A 16359-nucleotide genomic window follows, 5' to 3' on the forward strand; every position below is an offset into this window, starting at 1 on the left:
TGCAATATTTATTATTTTTCTGAGTTCAGACAATCTTAAAGCATATTTATCAGCATAACGTAATATGTCTCCTGGACAATCATGATAGCTTGATCATCCCTTTCATTATCAATACTGTTGAATTTATGAGATACAAATCATACAATTCCTCTCGATATGCTTATTCATGGTATCTATAATCTCATTTATAATGCCTCATATTAAGGTCCATTATGTGTTATTCATACTGGTGTTTGTTACCAACACGTATCCACAAAGCTAGAGTTCTTTATACTACTAATGGTGACTCCTTTCACCCTTAATAAAAACCCTGATTCTCACAAAAATTAATTCTTAATGAAAAACCCTTCTTCTAAGTAATTCCTAAATTACTTCCTTTATAAATCATAGACCCTTAATAAGACCCTTCTTAATAAATTTTCATAGGGAAGAAGGGTCTATTCTCACAAAAATTAATTCTTAATAAATCAAAAGTAATTCTTAATGAAAAGTAATTCCTTATCAAAAGCCCTATTTCTCATATGGGTGGGGTCTTCCATCCACTAACTTCTTCTTTATTTTCCAATACAATGTGCAGAATGTAGTAGGGACCAGTTTGGAGAGTATCCAAGAAAACTATGGAGAAATAGATAGCTCTGCATCAGATTCAGATAGCGCTGGCGCAGGAAATACAGAATCAAAGAGCTTTACTTGCAACATAGACCTCACTTCAGATTTGACAATTTTCAGATATTGCCTTGGAGGATTATCTGAAAGGTCAATCATGCTTAAGGAGTCCTCGTTATATGCTTCTGAGCAAGAAATAGTAGCAATGGCTGAAAAGGTCTCATTCTTTTCTGGATGTGATCACCATAGGTAATAATTAGATTAGTTGTTTGATGGATGAAAAAGCTATCTTTGTAATCAGCCATTGGTACTTAAAGTTGTTTCCATTTCCCCTTAGGCACCAAATTATGATTGCCAAAAAACTGCTGGAGGAAGGAGAAAGAGCTTGGAATTTGATTTCACAAAATAGTCATCGAGTTCAATGGGACAATGTTGTTTTTGAGATAGAAGAACAGTTCATGAGGATTTCTAGCTGCAGCACAAGATCTCTCACTCAACAGGTAATTCCTATTTTTGACATGTTTGAGTTCTTTGCTACACTAAGTTTTGTCACCTAGCTATAGCCTCCAAATATGTACAAGGACATATGATAAACTATAAATATACAAAAATTTTGCATTTGTTATGTTACCAAGAGAAAATCTGCTCATGCATCTTAGGCCTTGTTTAGTTGGCTAAATATTTTGTGGGAAGTCAAAATCCCCATGAATTTCATTTTCACCCTCTTGTTTGGTTGACACAAAAAAGTGAAAATGGGGGCAATGAAAATTCATGTGAATTTTGACTTCCCACAAAACATGGGAATTCACTTACCCCCCCCCCCCCCCCCCCCTGGTAAGTTGAAATTCCCATGGGAATTTACTTCCTCCATCCTTAACCAAACAAATTTGTTGAATTCCCATGATTTTGATGATAGAATTTATTTCCCACAAATTGAAATTTCATGGGAATTTACACTTCCCTAATGAACCAAACGACCCCTTAATATTATCAAAAAGATATCTGAAGATTCTGAACACCCTATGGATGATGTCTTCTTTGGCATGAACTTTTTTTTTTTAACTGTTGTGTGCTAACATGTACTTCGTTTCTTGCTGAGGAGACATATAGATTTTAAGCAGAAATTTTCTATAGTATGTTCCTTAAACTTTCTTGCTCCAACTAGATACACTTATATAGCTACTCACAAACTTATCAAACTGAAGCCATTAGTCCCCAGAATGCTGCTCCAGATTATGTACAATGTGTAAGTTACAAAAACTATTCGTTGCTAACTGTCTGCTCCTTCCTAAATGAAAGCAGAATGACCGTCTCTACGAAAACATTTTTATGCTTGTAAAGATAAGTTATAGTTTGTTTTGAGTGTTTTGTTGTATGTTTTATGATTTTTTTTTTTTTTACCATTTTTTTTGGCTTCTAGCCATAAGCAACAATTGGTTCATATAACACTAGATCACTTATTAGCATAAATTGGCATGGCAGGACTTGAATTTTCTGAGGAGAATTTCGGGAGGCAGTGAGTATCTCACCAAAGATGACTTTGATAAATTGTGGCGTTGGTTGTATCCAGTGGCATTTACAATATCAAGACATGGGATCAATGCACTGTGGGCTTCTATCTCACCAAAGTGGATTGAAGGATTTGTTACAAAGGAAGAAGTGGAGTATGCCCTTCAGAGTCCGCAGGGACTTCAAGAGCCTGGAACATTCATCTTGAGATTTCCAACAACCAGAAGTTGGCCTCATCCAGATGCAGGTAGTTTAGTTGCATCCTATGTTGGCAGAGATTTCTCTTTGCACCATAGGCAGCTATCTTTGGACTACAGGTATTTCTGGTAATTTACTATCATCTACCTTCGTCATCCTCTTTTCTCTATATCTGAACAATGCTGTTTGCTTGCATACTCCTTTATTCAATAAAATTAACAAAAAACAAAAACATAATTAAAATCAAAACTAAAAATTAAAATAAATAAACTGTCCTGTGCATCAATCAAGAAGTTAAATGTCATATGCTTGTGTGTGCGACTAGCAAGACGATGACTCTCCTATTATTTTCACCATGAGATAATTCCTTTTTTTTAAAAAAATGGAAAATCATGACTATCTCCACTTGTTGAACAGATGGCCATTTTGAATCAGTCCATTTCGATTAGTATGCTATATTCCACTAGTCTACAAATAATTGTCAAGAGTAATATATATGAAGATGGCCTTTCTCCTAAAACTGTCTGGGATATTGCTACTTATAAGACTTCTTGGATTGATATCATCTTCTTTCTTTCTCTCTTTTTTTTTTACTTTAATATATTTGAAGATGACCTGGACTTCCAATTTTTATAGTTTTTTATTTTATTTTATTTTGCAACAGTTCTGATATTTTTGACACAAATCAAAAGCCACTTCAGGAGTTGCTTTTGTCTGAACCGGAGCTATCTCGAGTAGGAAGGTATATGATCTTTCCCCTGACATTTATGTCTATTCATATTCTCTGAGGCTAGATTTTATTTATTATGATGATGACCTGTATGGGCATGTGTGATCCAGGATAACGAGGAGTGATTTGAGCGTTTAAATTGTCACTATACTTGTGTAAATATTTCCCAGCTTTACAGACACATTTCATTTGGGGTAAGCCTCTGGTTCCTACTTTTAGTTTCTGCATTAAACTTCTTATGTGCACTTATGAGTTTTTGTAATGAAGTATTGTTTCTTAAGTGTTATTATTGATTATTTCTAGTAGAAAAAACTAACATACACCCCTTTTGGCTTTATGCTGATTGTGATTCAGCAATATAAAATTTGAGGTTTTATTTGCGTGGCACTCCTCCATCAGTCCATCCCATAATAAACTTCACACTAACTTTTAAAATAAAAGTCGATGATTTGAATACTAATTTTCCCTTTTCTCTCCCTTGTCCGTCGTATCTTGTTCTCTCTGCATCCCAACAATACCTTATACTCTCTATTCCCTTTCTATCCACTAACAATGTATTGTTTCTTATGTAACAACTATATAAATGGGATGAAGGGTTTTTTGAGTTAAGCATCAGCTGTAGAGAACTACATAAAATAATGGGGACTTCTGTACATTAGAATGATTAGACCACATTACTTGATGTTCTTTCGAATGTCCCACCTCAGGTGTAATTATTCTAAATCTATTGTCCTTAAAATGATCATATCATGATATAGTGTCTGTAGTGTCTCAACTTTCTTCTGTCTTTTCAGGTCAATTAGTTTCAATGGAGCACATTGCAATGTAATTTGAGAGATTCTTCTCTTCTCCCCTCCCTTCACAAGCAAAACACAGTATTCTAAAGTAAAAAACACAAAAAGGAAACCATAAATCAGCAATGACACTATTGGCCTAAAGCTTGTGTCAGGATGGAAGTGGTCACAATTTTGTTATAGAATTGTGGTCTGGCAGTTGGGGGCCTGTAAATAAGTTGGATCTTAGTCAATAGACCCTGTTGTTTGAATATTTTTGTCTAAAGAATTGTTTCGTAAATATTTGATGGACACCCTCTCTTCTTTGGTGGGTTTTGGCTTGCTGCCATTCGCCACAGCTCAACCTCTGTAGTTAGTGCTTGCAGCAATGACAACTGTGTGAGGTTCCCTAAAGCCAGGTTTTACACGCTTAAGAAAGAAACCGTGGTGATGATAGATGGACTTGGCTCTTTTTAATTGGAACATGAGAATAGACAGAATTAGGAGCAAAATCCTCTACTTTTCCCATCACCTTGCTTTGTATGTTGACTATGCTCATTTATCTCACATCTGCCATTATTCATTTTTATCCATTATGTGAAATCTTCGAACTTTCTTAGTTTCTAAAATGTCAAATATATTAAGTACATGCGTTGTTGCACACATAACAACCTGCCTTTCTCTGGGAAATTATTCCTTTTTATGTGTAATCTTTGCACTAAGGCCTTCGATAGGGATTTCATTTTATTTGTTGTTTTTTCCCCTTCTACATGGTCACGAGTAGTTCTTGTTTTCTTGGGCGGATTAGAGGGTTTTGATATACTGTGATGCGCTTCAGTTTTCTAATTAGTTTGTTTTGAATCTGTCCAAGTTCATTACTTTAGTTTTCTAACATCAGTTAATTATGTCGCAGATATGAGTTCTTAGTACAGGAATATAGGACGAATTCCATTACCCATCCAGATTTATTGTCCTTAACTATTAAAGCAATACGAGCAGATGTTACAGTGCACTTCTTTCAAGAGGGTTTCTCCAATTTCTTCGTTTCTAGGTTAAATTTAATTGCAGTTTCTTGACATTGGTACAAAGCATAGGGCAGATGATAAAAGAAATGCACATATGCGAAGCTAGAGCTCCAGACGAACCTGTGATTTCAGTACATAGTGTTTTTTTTTTTTCAGCTCAAAGTAATCTAGTTTTGCCTTGGTAGAATATTCTCATGGTAGTAGAATATTTTTCAGAAATTATCCGGCATTCAGAATGTTGTATTAAAACTAAAGGAGCATAACATCTTTTAGCATTTTTTTTTTCAGTACGATTTGATTCAACCTAAATTCAACAAAAAATCCTATGTTCCATATTTTCACAATCAGCCAACACAATCTAATTCAATTCAGAGCTTTACAGCAATTTCACAAATTGATGGGTAAATAAACATTATTTTTCTATGCCTTCCAAAAAGAAAAAAATCATTGTTTTTCTATAAAACATGCTTCTCAATAGTCTTATATCTACAAAGATGTACTCGATTTGAATCCAACAACCTGAGGATATACAAATTAGACTTAAACAAGCTCAAGTGTACAAGCCACTTTCTCAGTTCTGAATCAGCTCAATGCCTCATTCGGAGGCGTTCTTCGGTTTAAGCTTCAGTGCAGCACTGCATGATGAAATCATTGAGCACAGAATTAATTAAAACTCATCCAAACGGACAGATGTCACTGAAAGACCAAGCAAAACTAGGCATCTAATAAAGCTTTACAGTCAGAAATCAAAGATAACTTCACCTATCCTAAATAAAATAAACCTAACCCAAAATTTAACACAATGCCGGAAAATAATTGGTTTATTAAAAGATTCCATGACCTGAAACTCATAATGAATTGAGCAACCTGACCATCTTGTTAGCCAGGCTCAGCCAGAAAGAAACAGGCTTAAACATAGATAAACCATACCTGTTGATGCAATAACGTTTTCCTGTTGGAGGGGGACCATCATCAAACAAATGTCCAAGGTGAGCATCACAAGCTGCACATAGTACTTCCTCTCGGGGCATGAAGATGATTGACAAATCCATCTTTTTCTTAACATTGTTTCCTACAGGTGCGTAATAGGATGGCCAACCAGTCCCGCTGTCAAATTTGGTAGATGATCTACACACAACAATTATACATTATAAATTAATGAGTGATATGATCAATCAGCAGCCAATTATATCTACAGAAACCTCATAGAGAATTAGACAGCAAGCACTTACTCGAACAAAGGGGTGTCACAGCACACACAATGATAAGTTCCGGGTGTTTTTGTGCTCCAGTATTCCCTGATTTAAATGAGAAAGTTAAATTTGGTAATTTTAAGTGTCAGCTGAAAACAGTAGTCTTATCTTCAAATGAACCTTACCCTGAAAAAGCGCGTTCAGTGCCCTTTTGACGACATATATAGAACTGCTCTGGGGTTAGGCGCTTTTTCCAGTCTTCTTCAGTTAAAGAAGAATAGTCTTTTTGGCCTGTCTCTGGAAAAGAAACCCAACAAATGCAATTACTTATCAGAAACCCATGATGTAATATTTAAGCTGTGTTTAGACGAGAAAATTAAAAGTGGAGGGCTGGGGAGGGAGGCTAAGGGATCCATCTTCCGTGATTTGTATATTAAATGGGATCAGGAAAGCGAGGAAAATGGCAAAATCCATATACTTTGGCATTCTAATAAACCAAAATCCTTCAAATGTTAAAAAAATTTGGAAGGAAAGGTCAAGCCACTCCTCCCCTCCTCCCCTTTGCCTTTTCGACTTCCCTCTCTCACTCCCATCCCTTTACTATGTAAATGCTAACAAAAAACATGATACACGACTAATACATCAAAGGCAGCAGTAGAGAATAGAAAGGCATGTTAAGCATAAAAGTAACTGCATATTCCATATGCCACCATACCATGGTAGCTATAAAAGCAGTATGACTGTAATCGGCAGAAATAGTTTAATGAATTTTGAATAACCAAGTTCAGGTTCTTATTGATATCTCTTGAAATCATGCTGCCAAGCAACATTTTGAGAAAACTCCAAAATTACTCCTAATTTAGATAATTATATAAGATTCTTATTAAAGTAAATGGCGCTATTGCCGCTATATATAGCTGCTCCAAGTTCCTTTCAGTCTCAACACCTAGTAATAACCATGATGATTAAAACTATCTAGATTATTGGAAATAATGGTTTATGCACTTTGATGGCAGTCTAAAACCATTTCTATATAAAAGTCCCTTCAAAAACATTTACTTGTACTCGTATGAAGCATCTTTTTCGAGCTTAAAAGCATCATTCGTCATTGTCTATATTTCAAAGTATTCACTAGTTTAGCTTTGTACTGTAGCTACCTATTTTTATGTTCCAAAAATACAGAAACAATAGAAGAAGTACTTTATATCTAAAAGCGCAACAAAAAGAGTATATAGCATGTAACTCTCATAGAGGTCATGTGTTCTGTATCTTCACTGTAGTGTTACAAAATTACCAACTGATTAACGGATTGTACAGCAATCTTAATAAGTTAATAACACAGCAATATATCATGATCACAAAATCAATCATTCCCAAATTATTTTACAGCAATCTCGAGAATATAATAATACAATAAAATAGGGAAAATCCTAACTAAAATATATATACATCAAAAAATAACAAAAATCAAATCTTCAACTCAATATATATCAATAACTATGCTAATCCTAATTCAAAATTTTCAGTAGTGTCTTTCTAACTTATAATCTTCTCAAACAAATACAATAACACAAAAGAATATTATGTTAAAAATTACAGGACAAAATAAATGTGGAAAGAATCAAACCTTGAAAACTGTCTGGTTTTGGAGAAGAAGCAGAAGAACCCATTGCACGAATTGCTAATGTTTTTCCAGAAAATTTGTTTATTAAATTGGAAGTTAATAAAATGGTTGATTTTGGAAGAAGTCTTAATTGGGGTTTCGAAGATACTAGCGTATTCAAGCTTAAACTACTTAAACTCTGAGAAGCCATTGCTAGTTTGCCACCCTCTTAAGAACAAACTAGTCAATTAATAAATTTAATTTTCTTGTTTTTTTAAAAGAAAAGGAAAATGTAAGGGTGAAATATACGAATGGAATTGATTTAATACTGGTTATAACATTGCCACGTCTCTCTAAGTTGCTCATTATTTATGTGATTTCTTGTATATAGATGTGAAAATTCGGCTATTTGGATCGCGTTAGATGAGGTCGGGTTGAGCCGTTGAGAAAGTTGGGTCCATTTCAAATTTAAATCATGTAAAATTATTGTTGATACAAAGTTAAAATTTAAATCGGGTTTTATTCGGGTCAAATTTGACTAGGGATGGAAATGTGTTGGATCTAGATTGAGTCCGAGAAGATTCGGGCTCAAACCCAATTTTTTTGGAGTTGATCCAAATCTAATGAGTGTAAACTATTTAGATTCGAAGTTTAGCGGGTCTAGGGTCTAAAATGGATTCTAAATGGATCTTATCATGTTTTTTTCTCAATTTTTTAGTGACTTAGTTATTTAATATACTTCCTCCGTTAACTATTATTTGCAACAAAGGAGTGAGCACAGATCCCAAAGCAAAATTTCTAAAGGGTGATTAATTAGTTAGAGGATAGAAATTGGATAATTAAACAAATCAATCTAAGGCACCGTCACCTCAAGGACCCACCAACAACCATCCGCACCACCTTCACCATCACCCACTAACCCAGGCCAAAAACCACACAAGAAACTACCAACAAACCCACCCTACCCCCACGAAACCATCCTAACGAAAACCAACTAAGCACCCACGAACCCATCCCAACAAAAACCCATGAAACCCAAACCAACGAAAACCCACAAACCACCCACGAAACCCATCCCAACGAAAACCCACGAACGACCCATGAAACCCACCCAACGAACCCACGAAACCCTCGGATTCCCACCCCAATGAAAAACCCACACAAACCACCCACGAAAACAACCCCAACGAAAACCCACAAGTGCTTATCTCCATATATGGGATCGAAACAATAAAAGGGAGGCCTTCTTCTTTGATTCATGAGAATGGGGTTGGAGGGAGAGAGAGAAAGATAATGGGAAAAGAGAAGATGAAGAAATTGAAGAAATTTGATGATGAAGGAGAAGAGAGAATGATAATGCAAAATATGAAGATTTTTTTTTTTTTTTTTTTTTGACGAAAAGAAATAATTTCATCAATGAATAGCTATACAGCATTTGAAATATTAATAATAGACTTGTAAACCACAAATTTAGAGAAATTAACATAATTTTTATAATCAAAATCATAACTAATTTGCATATTTAGCATAGCTCACACCCCACCGCTTCAAGCTTGACGTGAGTAGTGATTTTCGATGTCTTTGCATCTTTCCAAGTAGAGACCTTCGCATTCCACGCTGATGTTTCGATCATAGAGTTGATGACAAACCCTAAATCCTTATTAATCTAAATCACTTTCCCAATTATTACCAAAACCCTAAATATAAAATTCTCATTGTAAGCATCTTTTGAAGCGCGCCTACGTTAAGCATGTTATGAATATGTTTGGCACTCATAGGAAGCGGGATTTGACATATACGATCAGTGACAACGATTAGGGACAAGGAAAGTAGAGAGCCGCTAGGCCAACAAGTTTTTAAGGAACATGTAAACCGTTCACGGATCATTTAAGGCGACCACGATTAAGGGACAACAAAAGGCAACAACGATTGACCCGTGAAGATTACACCCCATTCATAATCCATGAGATTACTAACTCCATATGTTTCGGAACCATGAAAGGAGGTGACAGGGTAAAGTCGTATCCCCTAATAAAAAATAATTACCTAAATCACTAACTAAAGTAGATAGGGAAGTAGGGTCGAACTCCACAGGGAAACAGGTCTTTTTAATTCTAATTAATTATTATAATCTAAATTATCTAAGTAACCAATATTTTTAGGTATGAATTCTATACTACGAAGAATAAGTTTAGGGAGAAAAGAATCAATAATAAGGAAACCTAGGGTCACAGGTTCACCAATAATTAATATTCCAGGATAGAACGAAGTAATTAATAATTAACAATGCACAGATAAACATGATTAACAGGCTCTCACAATTTATTAATCAACATAGATCTAACAGGCTCTCGCAATTTACTAGACCTAAGTTCCTATTAAAATTAGCCTTTAATATTAAATCAACATCTGCTCGATTCATCAATTCAATATTGCTAAACATTCACAATCAAATTACATCTGCTCGATTCATAATCTAATTGCAAAGAATTAAAACAATTCAATAAGAAATTATCATGCAATATCAATAATCAACAATAACAAACTATCCCTTCATATTAATTATGGATCCCCATAAACCCTAGAATGGAACTACTCACTAATCATCATAACTAAGCCAATCAAGTAAATAATTAAAAGCATAATCAAGAAAACAATTAAAATAGCTGAAATTAAAAAAAGGAAGAAATTGTACCAAAAATAAATCTGGAATTAAAGGAAGTATTAAGAACAAAAGTTTAGAGAGAATTTAAGAGAGAGAAAAATACTAAGTAGAGAGAGAAAGTCGAAGAAAGAAGGTAAGCTAATTATTCCGTACATAATCATATTTAAACCTTTCCTAAAACAAGAATTAAAACTAAACTAATCATATACTAAGAAAACACGCGCCCGATCGGGCGAAGGGCCACCCGATCGGGCCCGCCTTTTTGCCTTGCCCGCTACTGGTGTGCCGCGCCCGATCGAGCTTACGCTCACCCGATCGGGCGCGCCTCTTCCTTGAGGGTCCTTATGCGCGCAGCCGCCCGATCGGGCGTATGCTTGCCCGATCAGGCCCGGTCTTCTTCTTCGAGGCTTGGATTTCGATTGGGCTCAATTCCTCGGCCCAATCTAAGTTTCCTCATCGGGTCTTGATTAATCGATCCAATAACCCCGGTATCACATACTGAGCCCTTAATCACCGGCTCTCACCGATCCTGGGCTTCAAGAGTGGTCGTGTCCTTTTAGCTTCCGTAGTCGATCCATAAAGCCCGGGAAAATGCTCCAAGAGTGCAATTTCCTGTAAAATACAACTAAAACTACGAAAACACTATAACACACAAATTAGTAATAAAAGTGGCCCGAAAGAGCCAAAAACACTACTAATAACGACCAAGGGACGGGGATAAAACACTATATAAAATAAACATATCAAACTCCCCCAAGCCAAACCTTTGCTTGTCCCTAAGCAAAGAGCTCATCAATGAACATATAAAACATACTTCACCCCAATAATCAAATCAAAAACCAACGATTCAAGGCAAATCTAATGAACACGCTTCAACATCAATCAATCTTATCCATCTAATCACCCTTCCTCCCCAACAATTGTCAAGTAGAGCAAACCACAAGAGCATATAGAATTCAAGACTAGTGCTCACACACTCAACTCTCATTTATGTGGCGAGTAAAGAATGTACTCGATCGCTCTCTAACCAACCCCTTTAATGTGAACAATGCCCTCCCAACTCACACTCTCGTGTGTATAAAAACATTGAACGCTCATCCTACTAGTCGACTCGAAATATGCCAAGTCATAACTTGCATTGATAAACAACACTTTCACATTTACATAACTTCTATGCACAAGGTCGGAAGGTCTTTTAAGCTTGTAATGTAAGGCTAGGGTAAAGGTAGGATAAATTTGGGATTATGTGAGAGAAAAGCTATGCTAAAAGGGAGCCAAATCCTAATAAACCCATGATCAAAAATAATGATCATACACATATCCAACATAACCAACTCCAAACAACAATCCACCAAATATAATCCAAACAATATAAACAATCCCAACACTCACAATTTCACTCATAAAAATATGATAATATGGAACAAGAGTGAATAACAAACTTTGAACTCATAACTTGAAATATTTACATTGAAACTCAACTTTTTTTTCTTTCTTTTCTTTTTGATTAACCTTCACTTAGAACATTTGAACATAAAACACTTTTTCTCTTTTTTTTTTTTCTTAGAAGTTCACCTTTTTTTTTTTCAAATTTCTCACTTTTTTTTTGAACTTCTTTTTTTCATCACACTTTTATTTTTCTCAAAAATATACAACTTTTAAACTCATCAAAACAAAAATATGATCAAGAACAAATTACTTCTCAAAACCCACCCAAATTGTGCAAATAATGTGCACACTACAAACTCCCTCACCTCACTCACTAATAGCTCCCCCAAGCCAAGCTTGGGACTAGTAACCAATGGGGCAATTAAGGCTTGTAATGTGGCTATAAACAATAAAAAGTCAAGGCAACAACATGGGTAGCAAGAAGGGAACAAATGTATCTAAATAAATCTGAAGGCTACCTAAAAGAACAACTGCCTTCGTCCTCCACATGTGCATAATAGTGAGTCATGAAACACTACTCATAGTTGCAAATCAATACTCAAATTCATTGACATACCAGGAACTATGGAACTATCACACATTTCCTAACCAAATCAACTAGTCAAGCACTATATTCACAAGTAGTTGGACAAAATTGACGCATGTTTAGGAATCCAAGCAATCAAACTTCAAATCATGACCAACAAATCCACAATATTCATCATCAAATACCAAGAATCAAAATAATTTTTCTTAAGTATGGGGCACAGGGAAGCATGATTTACAATTCATTGGAACGTATTTTTGAATTTTTTTATTTTTCAATTTTTTTTTGTATTTGTTTTTCATATATAAGAAAGCAATAAAAACTACACTAGGAAAGCAAATAAAAACTATACTAGAAAGCAAATAAAGAGAGAAAAGGAAGAGAATTACCAAGTGAAAGAACACCCCCCAAGCCAAATCAAGCAATGCCCTCATTGACTTGGGAGAGTAGCCTACTCCTCATCCTCATCCATCCTCGAATAGCCCCCGCCGTGGCTAGAACCGGCTCCTCCATGGCTAGAGCCACCACCTCCATACCCCGAACCACCTGCAAAGTAGTTAGGGTCCACATTCCCACCCATACCCCCAAAAGGAGCATCACCCCCATATCCGTGGACCGAAGAGTAGTCCACATAAGTACCATACGCACCGGGGTGATAATACCCTCCTTGGGGGTATTGGAACCAATCGGGAGTAAGTGAATCGGGAGGAATAGCCCCCCGACGGGCGTAATCATCATACATGGGATAAAGGCCCCTCCCTAGCACTACAAAAATTTGGCCTTTTAGCAACAGGTGAAATCCGTTGCTAATTGCTAAAAATCCGTCGCTGGACATAGCTAGCTACGGATTTATCAACGGAATCACTCCGTTGGTAAAAACCTTGTCGCTAAATGAATTTAGAGACGGAAAAAAAAATCCGTCGCTGGACTTAGCAACGGAAAAAAAAATCCGTCGCTGGATTTAGCAACGGAAAAAATAAATCCGTCGCTGGATTTAGCAACGGAAAAAATAAATCCGTTGCTGGATTCAGCAACGGAAAAAAAAAAAAAAATCCGTTGCTAGATTCAGCAACGGAAAAAATGTTTTGAATCGAAAAAAAATCTGCTATTTGGGTCGACCTCACTCGGGTCAACCCGACTCGGCTTTCCATGTAACGCTCCTTGAATCTCCAATCGCAATATTACTGTTAGTAGGAGTCGAACCCGTGACCTCAATGTCAAATATTGATACTCTTACCAACTATACCAAATATTATTTGTTTACTTTTACGCACATAATTGATAATAAATGAAAGAAATATTAGAGACGGAATTTAAAATCCATCTCTAGTTTAGAAACGGAATTAGAAAATCCGTTTCTAAATTAGAGACGGATTTGAAAATCCGTTTCTAGTTTAGAGATGAATTTAACTTACATAATTCGTCTCTAATGTAATATTTTAAATAATTAGTTTAAAAAATTATCTAGAGACGGAATAAAAAATCTGTTGCTCATATTAGCAACGGAAAAAAAAATTTCGTCTCTAACTTAGCAACGGAAAAAAAAAATCCGTTGCTAACTTAGCGACGGAAAAAAATCCGTCTCTAAATTTAGCAACGGAAAAAAATCCGTTGCTAGATTCATCAACGGAAAAAAAATCCGTTGCTAATTTAGCAACGGAAAAAAAATCCGTTTCTAATTTAGAGACGGATTTTCAATTTCGTTGCTAATTTAGCGACGGAATTTTTAATTCCGTTTCTAAATTAGAAACGGATTTTTAAATTCCGTCGCTAAATTAATTTAGAGACGGATTTTTTGATTCCGTCTCTAATTTAGAAACGGATAAAATTCCGTCGCTAGAATTCCGTTTCTATATGGACATTTTTTTGTAGTGTAGGTTCCTCTCTATGTGACCAACCCGCCCATCTAAGGTGCTTAACCTAGAGTCTAGGTTTTGCATCATACCCTCAACTCTCCCTTGCCCCGTCTCGATGCGGTCTAATTGGCTCCTAAAAGCCGAAAAGTCATATGGGGCATTGGGGTCGACATTGTAATCGACCGAGGAAGTGGGCATGCCATAGGTGAAGGGTGGAGGTGGTTGGTAGTGTGGTGAATGGTGAATGGGGAAATGGTGGGGTTGTGGTGAGGGGTGAGGTGGTTGAACCTCACCTTGACCATTTATCTCGAAAGTATAAGAGGGCTTCCCCCTCTCAAATTTGGTCAAGGCGGGGTTGGGTAAGGTAAAGGCTTGGTCTCTCCTACCCGATTGTCGGTGGACTATCCACCAAGTATCACTCCCCACAGGTTGCACCCAGTTCAAACTCCCTAAATAGGGTAGGTCCATGAGGTTCGATCCCACAACTTTCCTATGCTCATCCGGGTTCCAACCTAGGTGTTTCCTAGCAATGTGGGTCACTAACCCCCCAAAGTAAATAGGTGCCCTAGACCTACTAGCCTCGGCCGCATTGGCTGCCCTTTGGAAGTGATTGTCTATCCTATGGGGTATGTTCAATTTTTCAGCAGTAGGAATTATATAGGATGCCAATAGTTCCAATTCATCTCTCCTAACATTTGCCGGTTCATGCCTCCCAAAAATAGTGAGGCCGGCAAATCTTTGCCAAAGTTTTGGGACGGGGTGTTGAATCCACGTCCCTTTGGCATGCTGGAGGTTTACTAAATCCTCCCCAGTTAGCCTCTTATAGACCACGGCGGTGTGGTCTTGAGAGGGTTCAATAGGTTTATCCGATTTTAAATCAAACAACTTTCCAAATTCTTTAAGAGTTAGTCTCACATCGTTGTTTAATAATCGGAATTGTACATGAGTAATTAGTGCATTCATTTTAATAACATTAAAACTTGAAATAAATTCCAATGTTAAGTAATCATATGTATCATGGCACATTTGAAAAAAACCACTCATGCCTATACCTTTGAACAATTTTTCCAAATATTTATCTAAGCCTAACCTAACTAATGTGGGATGATGAATAAAACGGGTAGAGATTACCTGACGATCGATGAGGTTGACCATCCTAACCCGTTGCTCCTCCGAGGTAATGACAACCTCCTCCCATCCCGAAATTTGAAGATCCGGGTTGAATGTTGGTTGTGGTGCCCTCGAACTCTCACCCCTTTGATTCCTTGAACGCTTTGAGGTCATCTTCTTGTAAAATAGTAGGAAATTGAAGGTTTCTCTCTCTTAGGGTTTGAGAAAATTTGAGAGAAAGTAGGGGGAAATTAGTGTAGATTGTAGAGGAAGATGAGGGGAGATGGAATATGTAAGAATTTTTGAGTTTGGATGGAAGAATTGGAGGAGATCTTGAATTGAAGTGTAGGTTGAAGGTTTGAAAATGGAAGGGTTTTAGAGAGAGAAAGTGAAATGAAGAAGATGAAATAAGGAGAAAGTGAGGAAAGAAAGAAGAGAAAAGAAAATAAAGGGGGACGGGCTGATGGCGCACCCGATCGGGCGAAAATGCGATTTCCCAGAACTTCAGGTGCGCGCCCGATCGGGCGCGAACACGAAGCAAAATTTTTCCACTTTGCTCGCCCGAAATATCTTTTCCTTCACTCGATTTTCCACAAAAAGCGCCCGATCGGGCAAGCTTCGCCCGATCGGGCGAAAATGCCTCTGAATTCAACCCTGCTTGCGCGCCCGACCTGGCTGCTTCGCCCGATCGGGCGAAAATAGGTCCGATTTCAACCTTGCTTGCGCGCCCGATCGGGCTGCTTTGCCCGATCGGGCGGATTTGCGGCTGAAATCTGGGTTGCTTGCGCGCCCGATCGGGCGAGCCGATCGGGCCCGAGCCCAACTCGGCTGCACTCCTTTTTCTCCGATTTCTTTTCTTCTTCAAATTTTTCTAAGGCTTTATACCTGTCAAATTCATATCTGTACAACAACACTTATATTTGGTGAAATATCACTCTCCTCGCCTCTCTAAAATAAAAATCAAAAATAAGGAAAAGCGAAACTAGCCTAGAAAGCATGAAATATGGGATGCCTCCCGCAAAGCGCTGGTTTATCTAGGTCCCGCACGACCTTCTTACCACCTTGAAGCTCATGTTGGAAGTGGAGTTAGGAGAGTCTCCTCCACATCTCTAATGG

The 16359-nt window shown here is 37.0% G+C and overlaps 2 protein-coding genes across 2 annotated transcripts in view; one reads left to right on the top strand and one right to left on the bottom strand.

Annotated features, from left to right (window-relative positions):
• The window catches only part of LOC145627992 (SH2 domain-containing protein B-like), a 12962-nt gene extending 7834 nt beyond the window's left edge, over positions 1-5128 (top strand). The window contains exons 7-12 of the mRNA XM_081680328.1: positions 578-855; positions 944-1106; positions 2089-2432; positions 2978-3055; positions 3154-3237; positions 4730-5128. Coding sequence (XP_081536454.1) covers positions 578-855; positions 944-1106; positions 2089-2432; positions 2978-3055; positions 3154-3181 — 891 coding nt within the window. The 3' untranslated portion in view covers positions 3182-3237; positions 4730-5128. The remainder of the gene's footprint in view (positions 1-577; positions 856-943; positions 1107-2088; positions 2433-2977; positions 3056-3153; positions 3238-4729) is intronic.
• Positions 5129-5208: 80 nt separating this feature from the next.
• LOC145629170 (peptide methionine sulfoxide reductase B1, chloroplastic-like) lies at positions 5209-7919 on the bottom strand. The gene is made up of 5 exons (XM_081681705.1): positions 7662-7919; positions 6220-6331; positions 6074-6139; positions 5772-5969; positions 5209-5476 (listed from the first exon to the last, which is right to left on the bottom strand). The coding sequence occupies exons 1-5, from the start codon at positions 7846-7848 to the stop codon at positions 5437-5439; spliced, it is 603 nt and encodes a 200-aa protein (XP_081537831.1). The 5' UTR covers positions 7849-7919; the 3' UTR covers positions 5209-5436.
• Between the last annotated feature and the right edge of the window lie 8440 nt (positions 7920-16359).

This window comes from Chenopodium album, chromosome 4 (assembly GCF_948465745.1).
Source record: "Chenopodium album chromosome 4, dcCheAlbu1.1, whole genome shotgun sequence".
NCBI lineage: Eukaryota > Viridiplantae > Streptophyta > Magnoliopsida > Caryophyllales > Amaranthaceae > Chenopodium > Chenopodium album.

What these genes read in the sequence shown, in the direction of transcription:
- LOC145629170 (XM_081681705.1), bottom strand. Translation starts at nt 7,848, where the DNA reads ATGGCTTCTCAGAGTTTAAGTAGTTTAAGCTTGAATACGCTAGTATCT. An exon ending in AAAACCAGACAGTTTTCAAG is followed by an intron (nt 6,332 to 7,661) that starts GTTTGATTCTTT and finishes TTTCTTTTCCAG; the next exon opens with AGACAGGCCAAAAAGACTAT. An exon ending in AAACGTTATTGCATCAACAG is followed by an intron (nt 5,477 to 5,771) that starts GTATGGTTTATC and finishes TTCATCATGCAG; the next exon opens with TGCTGCACTGAAGCTTAAAC.